This window comes from Lipotes vexillifer, unplaced genomic scaffold (assembly GCF_000442215.2).
Source record: "Lipotes vexillifer unplaced genomic scaffold, Lipotes_vexillifer_v1.1 scaffold366, whole genome shotgun sequence".
Taxonomy (NCBI): domain Eukaryota; kingdom Metazoa; phylum Chordata; class Mammalia; order Artiodactyla; family Lipotidae; genus Lipotes; species Lipotes vexillifer.
This window is the reverse complement of record NW_006780143.1, coordinates 2580547-2594361: the sequence shown is the minus strand read 5'-3', so window position 1 is coordinate 2594361 and position 13815 is coordinate 2580547. Positions and strand designations below refer to the sequence as shown.

The 13815-nt window shown below is 37.9% G+C and overlaps 2 protein-coding genes across 5 annotated transcripts in view; one reads left to right on the top strand and one right to left on the bottom strand.

Moving 5' to 3' along the window:
* Positions 1-3986, bottom strand: part of NDUFAF2 (NADH:ubiquinone oxidoreductase complex assembly factor 2) — a 188229-nt gene extending 184243 nt beyond the window's left edge. Inside the window, exon 1 of the mRNA XM_007453230.1 lies at positions 3840-3986. Coding sequence (XP_007453292.1) covers positions 3840-3966 — 127 coding nt within the window. The 5' untranslated portion in view covers positions 3967-3986. The remainder of the gene's footprint in view (positions 1-3839) is intronic.
* A 185-nt stretch (positions 3987-4171) lies between these two features.
* The window catches only part of ERCC8 (ERCC excision repair 8, CSA ubiquitin ligase complex subunit), a 59140-nt gene continuing 49496 nt past the window's right edge, over positions 4172-13815 (top strand). For 3 of the 4 annotated variants that reach the window (XM_007453229.1, XM_007453226.1, XM_007453227.1), the window contains exon 1: positions 4172-4303. Coding sequence is in view for 1 of the 4 variants with exons in the window: in XM_007453226.1 (XP_007453288.1) it covers positions 4227-4303 (77 nt within the window). In the remaining 3 variants the exon portion in view is untranslated. The remainder of the gene's footprint in view (positions 4304-13815) is intronic. The other variant, XM_007453228.1, reaches the window with a different exon arrangement.

Below are 13815 nucleotides of genomic sequence, written 5' to 3'. Positions count from 1 at the left end.
AGTTCTGAGTTAAAAGGCTATACAGATGAGCCTAATCCTTTCCTTTTATCTTTTTTAAAATTTGGCTGTGTCGGGTCTTAGTTGCAGCATGCTGGATCTTTCATTGTGGTGTGCAGGCTTCTCTCTAGTTGCGGTGTGTGGGCTCTGTAGTTGCGGCACTTGGGCTCTCTAGTTATGGCGCAGGGGCTCAGTAGTCACAGTGCACAGGCTTAGTTGGCCTGTGGCATGTGGGATCTTAGTTTGCCAACCAGGGATTGAACCTGCATCCCCTGAATTGGAAAGCAGATTCTTAACCTCTGGACCACCAGGTAAGTCCCAAGCCTAATCCTTTTCTATACCACGATTTTTCATATACTTGAAGTTCCTCGTAAATCTTCTCTTCAAAGGGTAAACCTCCTCAAGACTCACAGCTAATAATACTCATGTATATAATTTCTAGAAAATTTTATCATCATAACTATCCCTGTCTGGACACTAGATTTTCAAGCATCTCTCCTAAACTGTGGTGTCCAGAACCAAACACAATACTCCAAACAGGTGTTTTTGCATATTATGCATAATATTCACCCCACCCCCAAAATCTGGACATTCACAATGTCAATTAGCAAATAACAACTCAAAATAGTTCTTCAGTTAACAAATTTGTTAGTTTTAGGAGTGTAGATGTTTAATAAATGTGCAAAAGGAGGTGAAAATAATGAAACAAGGTTCAAAGAGGTTCCAGTCAGAATCAAGTATACAAATACAAGAATTTATCTTAGAAAGGAAGAGAATTACCTTTTGAAACATGAGATAAATGGAATCGTATGGATAAAAACTCAGGGAAATTACAAATAAGAAGGGTGCAATAACTAAGGAATTTTCTAGACCAAGCTTGAGGAATCTTCTACTAAATAATCTACTATAGAGCAAGCAAACTTTCAATAAAAAGATGTCGATCAACACTTTGCTATTAAAAGTGCTGAGTACATGCTATACTCATAATCTTTTTATCCTGAAATGCCAATATGCTTTCTTAAAAAAAGTTAAAATTTCCACAGTTCTAAACTTAAATTCAGCTGACTAGATAATACTCAAGACTTATTTTGAATTACGTAACAACAGATTTTCTCTTATTAAATAAAACCCTATGTGGAAAATATAGTAGTTCTTTGATGACTGGCACCACAGTAATTAACTGAATTAAAAGAAAAATTAATTTCCTCTAAAGGGTTCTTAAACACTCTTCATTGATGGTGTTCAATTATGCAACTCAAAGAAAACTCAAGGAGACCTCTAAAGAGCCACCTTTCATATCAAGGAAATAGAAAAGTTAGATGACTTATTTTTTGAAAACTTGCTTGAAAACAAACTAAAAATATTTTCCCTTGCTTTATAGTAGAAGGCTTAGGAAATGTGTAATGGTACTTATAGACTGTATAACACATCTGTACCACAGCCCTCAATTATCTAAGAACTGAGACACACAGAGACATTAGACAGCAGCATACATTGATTCTACTACATCATTGGTAAAAGCCTGATTTTCTCACAATCAAGAGTACATGGATTCAAAATATCAAGCTAATTGAAGCATAAATTGGCATAAGCACTTTGGAAAACAACTTGGTATTATAATAATAAAATTATGAGATAAACATTACCTGTGCCTCACAAATTATACCATTTTAGAATGCACATGATTTCATAAATTTGTCTTTCTTTAATGATACTGTATTTTCAATGAAATGAATACAAATTTTTTTTTAATGGTCAAAAGATTTGAACAGATACTACACCAAAGATCCATGGATGGCAAATAAGCACATGTAAAGATTCTCAACATCCTCAGTCATTAGGAAAATGAAAATTAAAACCATGAGATAACACTATCTACCTATAAGAATGGCTAAAATAAAAATAAAAACAAAAAAACTGACAAAACCAAGTGCTGGTGAGAATTTGAAACTAGAACTTTCATGTGTTGCTGGCAGGAATGAAAAATGCTTCAACCAGTTTGGAAAACAGTTTGGTAGTTTCTTATAAAGTTAGTTATATATACATTTACCCACAACTCAGCAATTCCACTCCTAGCTGTTCACCCTAGAGAAATTATGTTCACACAAAATCCTATATGTGAATGTTTATAGAGGCTTTTTGCAAAATCACTGAAAACAGTAGAAACAACCTAAATGTCCTTCAGCTGGTGAACGGATAAATAAACTGTGGTAAACCCATATAATGGAAGGGAATACTACTTAGTAACAAAAAGGAACTACTGATACATGGATAAATCTCAACTGCATTATGCCATGTGAAATAAGCTAGACTCAAAAGACTGCATCTTGTATTCAATATAGCTCCATTTATTATACATGATGTTCTGGAAAAGGCAAAACTGTAGGAACGTAAAACAGATCAGTGGTTGTCAAGGGCAGGGTGAGGGAATGAAATACTAAGGGGTAGGAGGGACTTTTGGGGGTGATGGAACTGTTCTATATCTTGATTGTGGTGATACATGAGAGTATGCATTTGTCAAAAATCAAAACCATACACCAAAAAGGATGAACGTTACTGTATGTAAATTATACTTCAATTTAAAAAGGTCAATCTGATGTTTTTCATATTTTTTTAACGTTATCTGACACCTTATGGAAAAGAAACTTTCTCCCTCTGCTTCCTCTGTCAAGAAACACTTCACCCCCATTCTAGGTTCTTTGTGGACTTTTAAGACTTATTTCCTGCCCTGATAGAGTTTAAATGCTCATTAGGGAAACAAGTCTAAGATATTAAAATAAGTTACAGAAAAGGGCTAGGCAAAACAATTTTGAGTAATAAATCAAGGAATACCCTTTACATATGCTCTACGAAGAAGAAATGCCCTCTGTCAAGAGTTACGGGAAATGAATGGAACACAACTTTGAAAGGTCTTAGTGTTTCTCAATATTATTGCTATCATTATTATCTCTAACTTTCAAGTGAGGATACTGAGACCTGCGGGGGACAAATACTTTGTCTGTGATCCCTCAGTTATGAGATCTCAAAGTTGAGATTCTAACCCATGCCTTTCTGACCCCAAAGCCTGAGATCTTTTGCGTCGCGGCGCTGGAACAACACAGAAGAGTTTACCACGACTGCCACGTGGTGTGATCTCAAAGACCAGCAACGGCCCCTACCTCCCCAAACATCAAGACTTCGCAAGATTCCTATACAGAAACACAGTTAGCGCCCTGTATCTTCAAGTCAGCCCAACAGGGTCTTGGGAGTGCAAACTTATGGGAAAGGTAACGTGGAGCTTTGCGGGGATCTCTTTTCCACAGTCAGCGTGCATGGCCCTACTTCTGATAGTTTTGGCCTTGAGGAAAGTGACGCCTGGGGCCAACGCCGGAGCCACTGAAAAAGGTCAACACCACGAAAGAGGAGAGCAGAGGCGCTCAAAATACACCTCTTCAATTACCCCGCGCCAGCCCCGCGCCAGAGGGTCACGGGAGGAGGAAAGGCACTTCCCTACCCCTCCCGGGAACCTTTGGTAAAAGACGTCCGTGGACTTGTCCCCGTCTACGTCGCCCGACCTCAGGGACCCACACCGAGGCGGGTAGAGGGGGCGGTCCTCCGCCGGCGAGGCTCTCGGCGATGGGAGATACAACGCTAGCGTGGCCGCGGCCGGGCTCAGGACACGGGCGCTGCGGCGCAGGGGCGGCGGGCACCCGCCGGGCCGTTCACCGAGAGCCCGTCTGAAAGTCAGCGGCCAGAGTAGAGAAGGCTGTGGGGAGAACGAACTCGGGTTGTCTACTCTGGTGATTACAAGTGCCGCACATCGTTTTTCAACCCCCCAACCGCTGCCCTAGCTCTCATCTCACCTCTCCAGTTCTTGTACTCTGGGATATAGTAGTATTTGTTCCCGAACCGGTCTGTGCCCACTTGCTCCTTCACTTCCTTTGACAGCGCTCTCCACAAGACACGGAACAAATTCTGAGACCAACCCATGCCTTCCCACCGGCTCCAGCACGGGTCGTGTAGTGACCCGCCCGGGATCCCTGAGACCAAAGCGAGAAAGCCCAGGCAGCTGATCCAGCCCACTGGCTCAGAGGAGTACCACCCATCTCCTTCTGTACACCCTCAAGTAACGACGCTCCCCATTGGCCAGGTGGCATCATGCTTGACCAATGGGAGACTCCGCTCTACACCCCAGCCTCAGTGTTCTGTCATGGCGCCGTCCAGTTCACAAGCCGGTGTGAAGGGACGGGATGCTAGGGTTTTTGTTGGCACGACAAGCGGGTTTAGACGACCCTCTTCGCCTTCGGAGAGCAGAGTCCACACGAAGGTAAAGAAAATCTTATTCTTTTATCTAATATTCCGGTTAAAATCTGGGCCAGTGGGGCTTCCCTGGTGGCGCAGTGGTTGAGAGTCCGCCTGCCGATGCAGGGCACACGGGTTCGTGCCCCGGTCCGGGAAGATCCCACATGCCGCGGAGCGACTAGGCTCGTGAGCCATGATCTGGGCCAATGGCTGTGTTAGCTTTGCCTCACACTTGGCCACCTCGTTACCACATTCCTCCACCACAACTGGGCTTTACTCTCTCTTCTGTTCTGTGGCTCGAGAAAATAGGATAGCTTTTATATACCTGTAGGCAGGTGGGTGCGCACGCGGGCTCGAGTGAGGGCGCTATAAATCTAAATGAGGATATTTTCATTTTACTTTATTCCTTCTCCCCGATTCCCAAGGAATAACTATCTTCTAAGAATTCGTTCTTTCATTTAGTCAACGTATTTAGTGAGCTGTTACTATGTGCGAAGCAATATGTTAAAGGCGGAGCATAGGCCAGGAATTGAACAAAGTTTAGCACGACTAGAGCAGAGAATTGTGGAGAGAGGGCCATTGACAAGAGATGAAGCTGGAGAAGTAGGGGAGGCTAGATGGGGAAGAGCCTTGTATGCTTGGTTAAGTGGTAAGAAGATGAGAATAAGGTGACAACTGTTGCATTTTGTCATCTGCTTAGAGAATGGATTGAAGTTGAGAGCAGGATTGGGAGCCAAGTTAGGTAACTGTTGCAAGGAGAGAGTTGATGGAAGCCCGAGCCAGGGACCTGGCAGTTGGGACCAAGAGGGTGAAGATATTTGAAACAAATCTAAGAAATAGAATCAACCAGCCCTGGAGATTAATTGGATATAATGAATGATGAAAAAGGAAGAGTCTGCAGTGATTCCCAGTTATGTGCCTTGTATGTCAGGGTGAATGATGGTAACATCTCTCCCCAAAGAGGGAGCAAGTTTTACTTTAATTTTGTTCATATTGACTTTTCCCATATTGCTTTCAAGGAACTTGTGAAAATTTCACTTGGAGAGTGCAGGACACAGTTGCATATAGTATATGTTTGATGCTCGGGAGAAATTTAGATTGTTTAATGCAAGATGATACGTGAAGTGAGAAGGACATAAGATCACCCAGGCACTATTTGTGGAGTAAGAAGAGAGAAGCAGTTCAGTGATTACAAACCTGAAAAATACCAACACTTAAAGTTAGGCAGAAGATGAGACTGCAGAAGAACTGAAAAGGAGTAACCAGAGGGATTGAAGGAAAACCAGGGTGGTAAGGTATCATGGATGCTGAGGGAAGAGTGTTTGAAGATGGAGCCATCAAATGTGTCAGTTGCTGCCCCCGAATCCCTCCTTTGCTCTCAATGGTTCTCCATCCCATTATTCTGCTCTATTTTCTTCGTTCAATTATTGCCACTGAAATTGTATTATATACTTATTTTTTTACTGTATATTGTCTTCTAAAACCCTGTATTCCCATTGCCTAGAAGAGGGTTTGGCACAATTTGTATGATGTTTTGTGTTCTAAGATGTATTATCCTTACATTTTAGTATTATGCTTTTAGAATGGGTAAATATGTTTCTAGATAGTGCATACAGTTTTAACCAAATAAGAGAGTATTAATTTTTTTTACCATGTTTTGGTTAGTTTTAAGCATGATTGGGGTTGCATCTCCTACTGTACTCCAACCCCCGTTAGTGCACAGTTGACAGTAATTCCTTTTCAGCTAGGTCATCCACTCTAACAAAAGCATACAGGCATATCCAGAGTTTTTTATTCCAGTGTCTGCAAGAAATCAAGCAAAATTTGTATGTATCAAAATTTGTCAGTCTGCTTAAATTTGTCAGTCTGCTTTGACTTTGTGGCTTGTTTCCATCAAGTAGTTCTGCAATTCTTCCCTAATGATCAGTGAAGTAAAGTTTGGAAAATGAGTGACGTTGTCCATTATCTTTAATTTCAGTGACAGTAGCAGTACTTTTTTGAAAAGAAGCAGCATTATTCTTTTTTCCCTCATATGACCAGAGGTCTTATATCAGTAATAATGTAAATCGTGTGCACCACTGAGGGTCTGAAAAATTTGGTTTCTTGTCTTTTAATTCCAAAAATTCCTTGGTCTGAGGAAGCAACTAAGTATAGCTCTTGAGCACAGTCAAAATTCTGTGACCTAAACCTCTTACTTCATTAAAAGAAATAAAAATTCAAAACAGTGAAGGTTTCCTACCCAAATTGCCAGATTAATCCATCTGTAAATAGATTTCATTTCCTCTGTAAAACACTGATTCCCCAAGCATACTTAACATTTCTGGTTACAAACCTGTACTCTAGTAATCCCACGCACATCTCTCCTACCAATTGCTTTCTGTGCTTATCAAAAGTCATTATTTCTCCCTAACCCTATTAATGCTAATATTATTTATTATTCTGATGATGTCATTTTAGTGTGAGCTGATGAAGTATGAATACAAAAGTTGCTATTCTTCAAAACTAAATGGACCACTTTTGAAATATTGCAAACAAATGGCTTAAAACAAAATGAGATATGATTGAGACAGTTATTATAAAAGATTTGGGGAAAGTGTAAAAAGATGAAACAGTCTTTTTCAACTTTGCCAGAATATTTAAAATAACATAGGGTATTTGGAAAAAATACTCATGCTATAGTTCCAACCCCATATATTCTAGTCTAATTGGTCTAGGACAATGGAATTTTTTAAAGCGCCCTAGCTGATTGTAATGTATAGCTAGAATTGAGAACCATTGCTTGAGAAAGACTCCACATTCAATTGCTTTGCATATGTCTTAGATTCCATATTCAGTTGCTTTGCATATGTCTTAAATTTTCACCCATCTAAAATATATAAATTAATAAATAAAAAACAAATTTTAACAATCCCTGAAAATCATAGACTATATATAATATGGGTATGGTTTATGGAAGAAAGATGATATGGCCCTCTGTTCAGCACATTTCATTCTTCTTCAGAAAATTAGCTAATATTCAGACAGTCTTTGCTTTGCATAGTAGTGCACATCCATAAAACTGATTGTGTAAGCTAAAACCTATGCAAAGTTATCTTAATAATTAGGAAAATTCAAATTGTTTTATGACCTTTAAAAAATTTTTTTGAAACACTAGAAGTCACTATCAGTTATCTGTGTAATATAAAATATTAGAAATGATGAGAACCAAAGTATATTTCTTTGTTTAAAAAAAAAACTTGTCAAGAGTAGTTTGAGCAGTGCTTGTCTTCTCATTGTACAACTTAAAAGTTGAGCATCTTTTCTTTACCTTGGCTAATTATCACGCCTTTCTAAATTTGTGTCAGATTCCAACATTTTATCCTTTACATTCTCAATAGCTTGAAATATCTCTGAGAGTTCTCTTATTTATTCATTTATGTATTTATTTATGTATTTATTTATTGCCATGTGGTGCGGCATGCGGGATCTTAGTTCCCTTCATTGGAAGTGCAGAGTCTTGACCACTGGACCACCAGGGAAGTCTTTGAGAGTCCTTTTAATGTGAAGATTTCTGCCAGCATCACTTCTTCTGGGACATATTCAGCATTTTCATCACAAACACTTTACCTCATTTATGTCGATAAGTTCACCTTCATTGATCTCTTCAGTCTGCATATCTAGAGTTTCTAAAATGGCAGCAATGTCAACATTCATGCAGTGAGCTATTTCTTTTGTAATTCCATTTACATTCAATTTGAGTTTCACTTCCAGTATCATCACTTTGTGTTGCTTTTGTGCACTTTAGTTATGTTTGCCAATTCCCCCATTCAGTTATCCATTTTTGTGGAATTCTTTGTGGGTTTATCTCAGGGGCACAGAGGTAACAAAACTAAATGCTGTGTGTGAACTGAATAACAAATGCACAGTGATCATCTGCAGACTTTGAAAGAAGTCATGCAAAGTGCTCACTAATTTTAATGTACATGTTATTTTCATAGTATCTTGTGGACTGAAAAGCAAGTATTGAACACTGCGCTTTATGCTATTACTCACAGTTAATATACCATGGTAACTGAGATTTGAACCATGTTGTCGTGGTCTGGTATTAACTAAATCATGGTAACTGAAGTTCGTGTGTATCAGACAATGCAAAATAAGGACTGCTTGTATATTTAAGTTAAACTGTTTAAGGTAGTTTTTTTTTAAGATTCCCCTCTTTAATGATATTTTAGCTTAACTAAACAAACATACAGTCCTATTTTATTCAAAGAAGATGTCTACTGTCATTTGCCCCAGTTTCTTCCTTGTCGTTGACTACAGGCAAAGACATGAACACTAAAATGCAATGTTTATAATTCATACCCTCCTTTTTTATTTTATAACTCTACTGAGGTACAATGATATACACTAAACTGCACATTAGAGTATACAATTTGATGAGTTTTGACATATATATACACTTTTGATACCATCACCATAATCAAGATAACAATCATCCATAAGCCCCAAAATTTCATCAAGGCTCTGTAATCCCTTTTCTCCCTTCTTTCCCTGTTTCACATTCTTTCTACTCCAGGAAACTACCGATCTGCTTTCTGTCACTATTGATTAGTTTGTATATTTCAGAATTTTATATAAATGAAATTATTTTTTCTTAGCGTTTTTTTCACTCAGAATAATTATTTTGAAATTTCTCCATCCTGTTGCATGTATCCATTCTTTTTTATTGCTGAGGAGTTTTCCGTTTTGTGGATATACCATGACTCATTATCCATTCATTTGTTGATGGGCATTTGAGTTGTTTTGGGACTAGTACATATAAAGTTGCTCTGAAGATTCATGCACGAGTCTTTGTATGGGCATATGCTTTTATTTCTCTTGGTTGAATACCTGGCAGTGGAATGACTAGGTATATGTTTCACTTTTTAAGAAACTGGCAGTTTTCTAAAAGCTTACATTCCTATCAGCAGTGAATGGAAGTACTGATTGCTTCACATTTTTATTTACCCTTTTCTGCTTTCTTTTGGGTTATTTGAACATTATTTAATATTCTGTTTTAATTTATCTATTGTGATTTTGACTATATCTCTTTGTATAGTATTTTTTAGTTATTGCTCTAGGAATTGTAAAACACCTACTTAACTTTTCATTTTCTACTTAGAATCAATATTTTACTCCTTCATTTGGTATATTGAAACTTTATCACCCTTTACCTTCCACCATATGTGTTGTTGTCTTATATATTAGATTTACATACATTGTAAACTCCATTGGACAGTGTTACAATTTTTGTTTTCAACCATCAAACATATTTTAAAGGGAAGAATAGCCTATTTACCTAGATACGTATCATTTCTGGTGTTCTCTTTTCATTTCTGATATCCCAAGTTTCCTTCCTATATCACTTCACTTCTGTCTGAAGAACTTGGTTTAGAAATTCTTTTAGAACAAGTCTGGATGGCTTTATGGTTTCAGAAAAGGAATCTGCAGTTAGTTCAATCATTTGTTTCTCTATAGGTAATTTGTCATTCTCTGGTTGCTTTGAAATTTTCTTTGTTTTTAGTTTTCAGCAGTTTGATTATAATGTGTCTGAGCATGGACTTCTTTGGGTTTATCATAGAGTCTATTCTGCTTCTTGAACTTGCAGATTTATATCTTTCCACAAACTTAGGATGTTTTCAGCCATTATTTCTGTCCAATATTTTTTACATACCACTTTCTTCTTTCTTTCTGGGACTCTGATGACATTTCGCCTTTTATCATTGTTACTTAGGTCCCTGAGGCTGTGTTCTTTTCTTTTCTTTCTTCTTTTTTTTTTTTAGTATTTTTTCCCTATGTTGTTAAATTGTGTAATTTCAATTGATCTTTGTTTAGGTTCACTGACTTTTTCCTCTGTCATCTCTAATCTGCAATTTAGTCTATCAGTAAAATAGTTTTTAATGAAAATTAGATTTTTGATGAAAAATAATTTAACATTTTTCAGTTCTAAAATTTCCATTTGGTTCTTAATTATATCTTCTGTTTCTTTGCTGAGACTTTCCTTTTTTAACATTTGTTTCAATTATGTTCACATTTGCTTGCTCAAGCATATTTTAATGGCTGCCTTGAAGTCTTTGTCAGATAATTCCAACATCTGTGTCACCTCAGCTTTGGTGTCTGTCTGATTGTCTTTTCCCATACAAGTTGAAAAGTCCATGGTTTTTCATATGCAGAGTAATTTTGCATTGTATCCTGGACATTTTGTAATGTCATGAAACTCTGGGTCTTTTTTCAGTCCTATGAAGAATGTTGATATTTTTGTTTTAAGAAGCAATTGGCGAAGTTAGGTTCAGGCTGAAAGTTCTTACCTCCTTATGTTTGCCATGGTTCTAATGTCAATTCAGTTTTCAAAGCCATTTCAAATCTGCCCCCAATGTGTGCCACTCAGTAGTCTGTTACCTGAGTGGTACTCTGTTAGTTTAGTTTTCAGAATCTTTTGTATGCTACTTAAGGTTAGCTCCATACATGCTCTGCTCAGTGATGAGTCCTGGAGTTCATAAATAACTTTATGAGGTTGCCTTCCTGAGCTTCTTTCTCTCAGTGATCTTTCTGGTACCTCTTATCACTGGGACTCTCCCTTTTGGTACTCCTGCTGGAAACATTGGGCTCTAGCTACCCTGTTCTACCATACACTAATGTGTTTGGACCCAGTTCTGGGCCTGTAAGTGAGAAGACAGAGGAAGAAAGCAATGGTGATTGGACCCACTCTCTTGGGATCAGAGCTCTGATGAGCAGAGAAAACAGATTCCTTCCCCAAGAGTTTTGGCTCCCTCAGGTCACTATTTCCAGCCATTGCCAGTGCTGCTATCAGATTGTCTAGGGGCTGGGCCACAAGAGAATGGAGAAAAAAAGAGAAAAAATATAGATGGGTGATTTCTGCATGTCCTTGAGTATTGGAGTTCCCTTTTTTACTCCTGGAACTTTGTGCCACAGTGCTCATTTCCAGGTTTCCAGCCAGGAAGTAGCAGAGGAGAAAAAAATAATAAACTGGTCATTGTTTTGGTGGTATGTTGGATTTGGTGTTTCCCCCAGTCCAGTTGCTGCTATTTACTTTTTGGAGTCCTCAGATAGGTATTCCATGCATTTTGTTCACATTTAATAGTTGTATTTCTAGGGAGATGGGTAAAGTGTGCTATCTTAAAGTGTGTTATCTTACCTCAAACTGGAGTGGCTACTTTTGAGTATTGACTAATGAAGTGGATGATCAAACAAAAGAAATATGTCAAGTCACAAAGCAAGTATAAAAAGTATGAGAGAAAGGATAAGAGATTTGGAGAGTAGACCCAGAAGACCCCAGAGGCAATAATAATTCCAGAGGGAGAACAAAACAAACAAGCAGAGACTAGATCCACAGACTAAAAAGGTTCACTGAAGTGCAATAGGATTGATGAAAAAGACATAAAATTACAAATACCCTAGTAAATATACCTAGGAATGGAGAAAAAAATTATTAAAAGCTTCCAATGGTAAACAATTTATTCATAAAAGAAAAACAGGTTGACATTAGACATCTTAGCAGTTCTAGAGACTGGAATGATATCTACTAACAAGAAAAAAGGACTGCAAGTCAGGAATCCAAATTTAGCCAATCTGGAATGATATCTACTAATAAGAAAAAAGGACTGCAAGTCAGGAATCCAAATTTAGCCAATCTGTCCAATATTGTGCATATGCTAAAATTCCTAGAAATATTTCACCCCTTTCCCCTTCAAGAAAAAATGCCCAAGGAGCAACATTAATTGATGAATAAATGTATTTGAACAAGGCCCCAGGGTACGTAAATGATGAAGAGGAGAGGAAACAGAGAAGAGCAATAAACCTTGTAGTATGTGTATGGTTAAATCTAAATATATAATAATAAACAGGCTGGAAATATATAACATGGCTGATGAAGATCTTTTTAGACACGCTTCAAAATTAGCAAAGGGGAATGAACAGCAACTTCATTGAACTAGCAAAATGAAAAGTTAAAGATGGAACTCTGACATTAAGTAAACAATAAATAATATCAAGTATATCAGATGTCATACCAAAGGTGAACAGGCTGATTCCTCCCATTAAGAAGCACAGATTATCAGATTAATTTTTAAATAAAATATAGCTAAAAGCTGTTGCTCAGAAATACCTTAATTTAAAATATTTTTAAATAGTTTACAAAATTCTTAAATATTAAAAGTTAAAGTAGAGGATAAAAATATATTAGACAATTGTCAACAAAATGCAGAAGTCACTCTTAATATTAGTTAAGGTGAGATTTTTGGTTAAAAGCACCAAACATTGTAATAGACGATATTATTTGAAGCACAATTGATGAATTGTTGTAATAAAACATGTATTCAAACAGTTAAATATATAAAGCAAAATGTAAGGAAAATTTGACCCTAGTTTCTTTTCCAGAATGGTCCTGATACAGTAGAGAGAGAATACATACATATGGGGGAAATGGATAAACAACACACCAAATTTAATAGACATATAAACTTTACATCTCTTAGAGAATGTGCATGTTTTTTATACGTCAATGGTACATTTACCAAAATTTTTTTGTACTTGGCTACCAAGAAAACTTTAACAAATTCAAAAGGTAGCCATCTTTACAGGTCATATTCTTTGATCATAAGCTAAAGAAATTGGAAGTAAATTAATTAATGAGAACATCACCATCACCTCTAATTCAATGTTTAAAGAATTAGGAATTACAGGGCTTCCCTGGTGGCGCAGTGGTTGTTGAGTCCGCCTGCCGATGCAGGGGACACGGGTTCATGCCCCGGTCTGGGAAGATCCCACATGCCGCAGAGCGGCTGGGCCCGTGAGCCATGGCTGCTGAGCCTGCGCGTCCGGAGCCTGTGCTCCGCAACGGGAGAGGCCACAACAGTGAAAGGTCCACATACCGCAAAAAAAAAAAAAAAAAAGAATTAGGAATTACATTCCAGATAACTCTTGAGTCCAAGATGGAATGAAAATTGAAGTTATAAATTATCTGGAGAGAAAGGAAAACTATTTCTACAACTTAGGGGAAACAGGGAAACTTGTATTCAAAAAAATGTCATAGGGGCTTCCCTGGTGTCACAGTGGTTAAGAATCTGCCTACCAATGCAGGGGACACGGGTTCAAGCCCTGGTCCGGGAAGATCCCACATGCCACGGAGCAACTAAGCCCGTGTGCCACAACTGAGCCTGCACTCTAGAGCCCGCAAGCCACAAGTCCTGAGCCTGCATGCCACAACTACTGAAGCCCACAAGCCTAGAGCCTGTGCTCCACAACAGGAGAAGCCACTGCAATGAGAAGCCCGCACACCACAACGAAGAGTAGCCCCCGCTCGCCACAACTAGAGAAAGCCCGCGCACAGCAACGAAGACCCAACACAGCCAAAAATAAAATAAAGAAGATAAATAAATAAATGTATTTTTTAAAAAAATGTCATAGCCTAAAAAAATAAAAATGAAAGTATTTCATCATTGAAGAAGATGAAAGGATATAATAAATTTTTTAAGCCATCTTAAGACGTTAAAAAGTTAA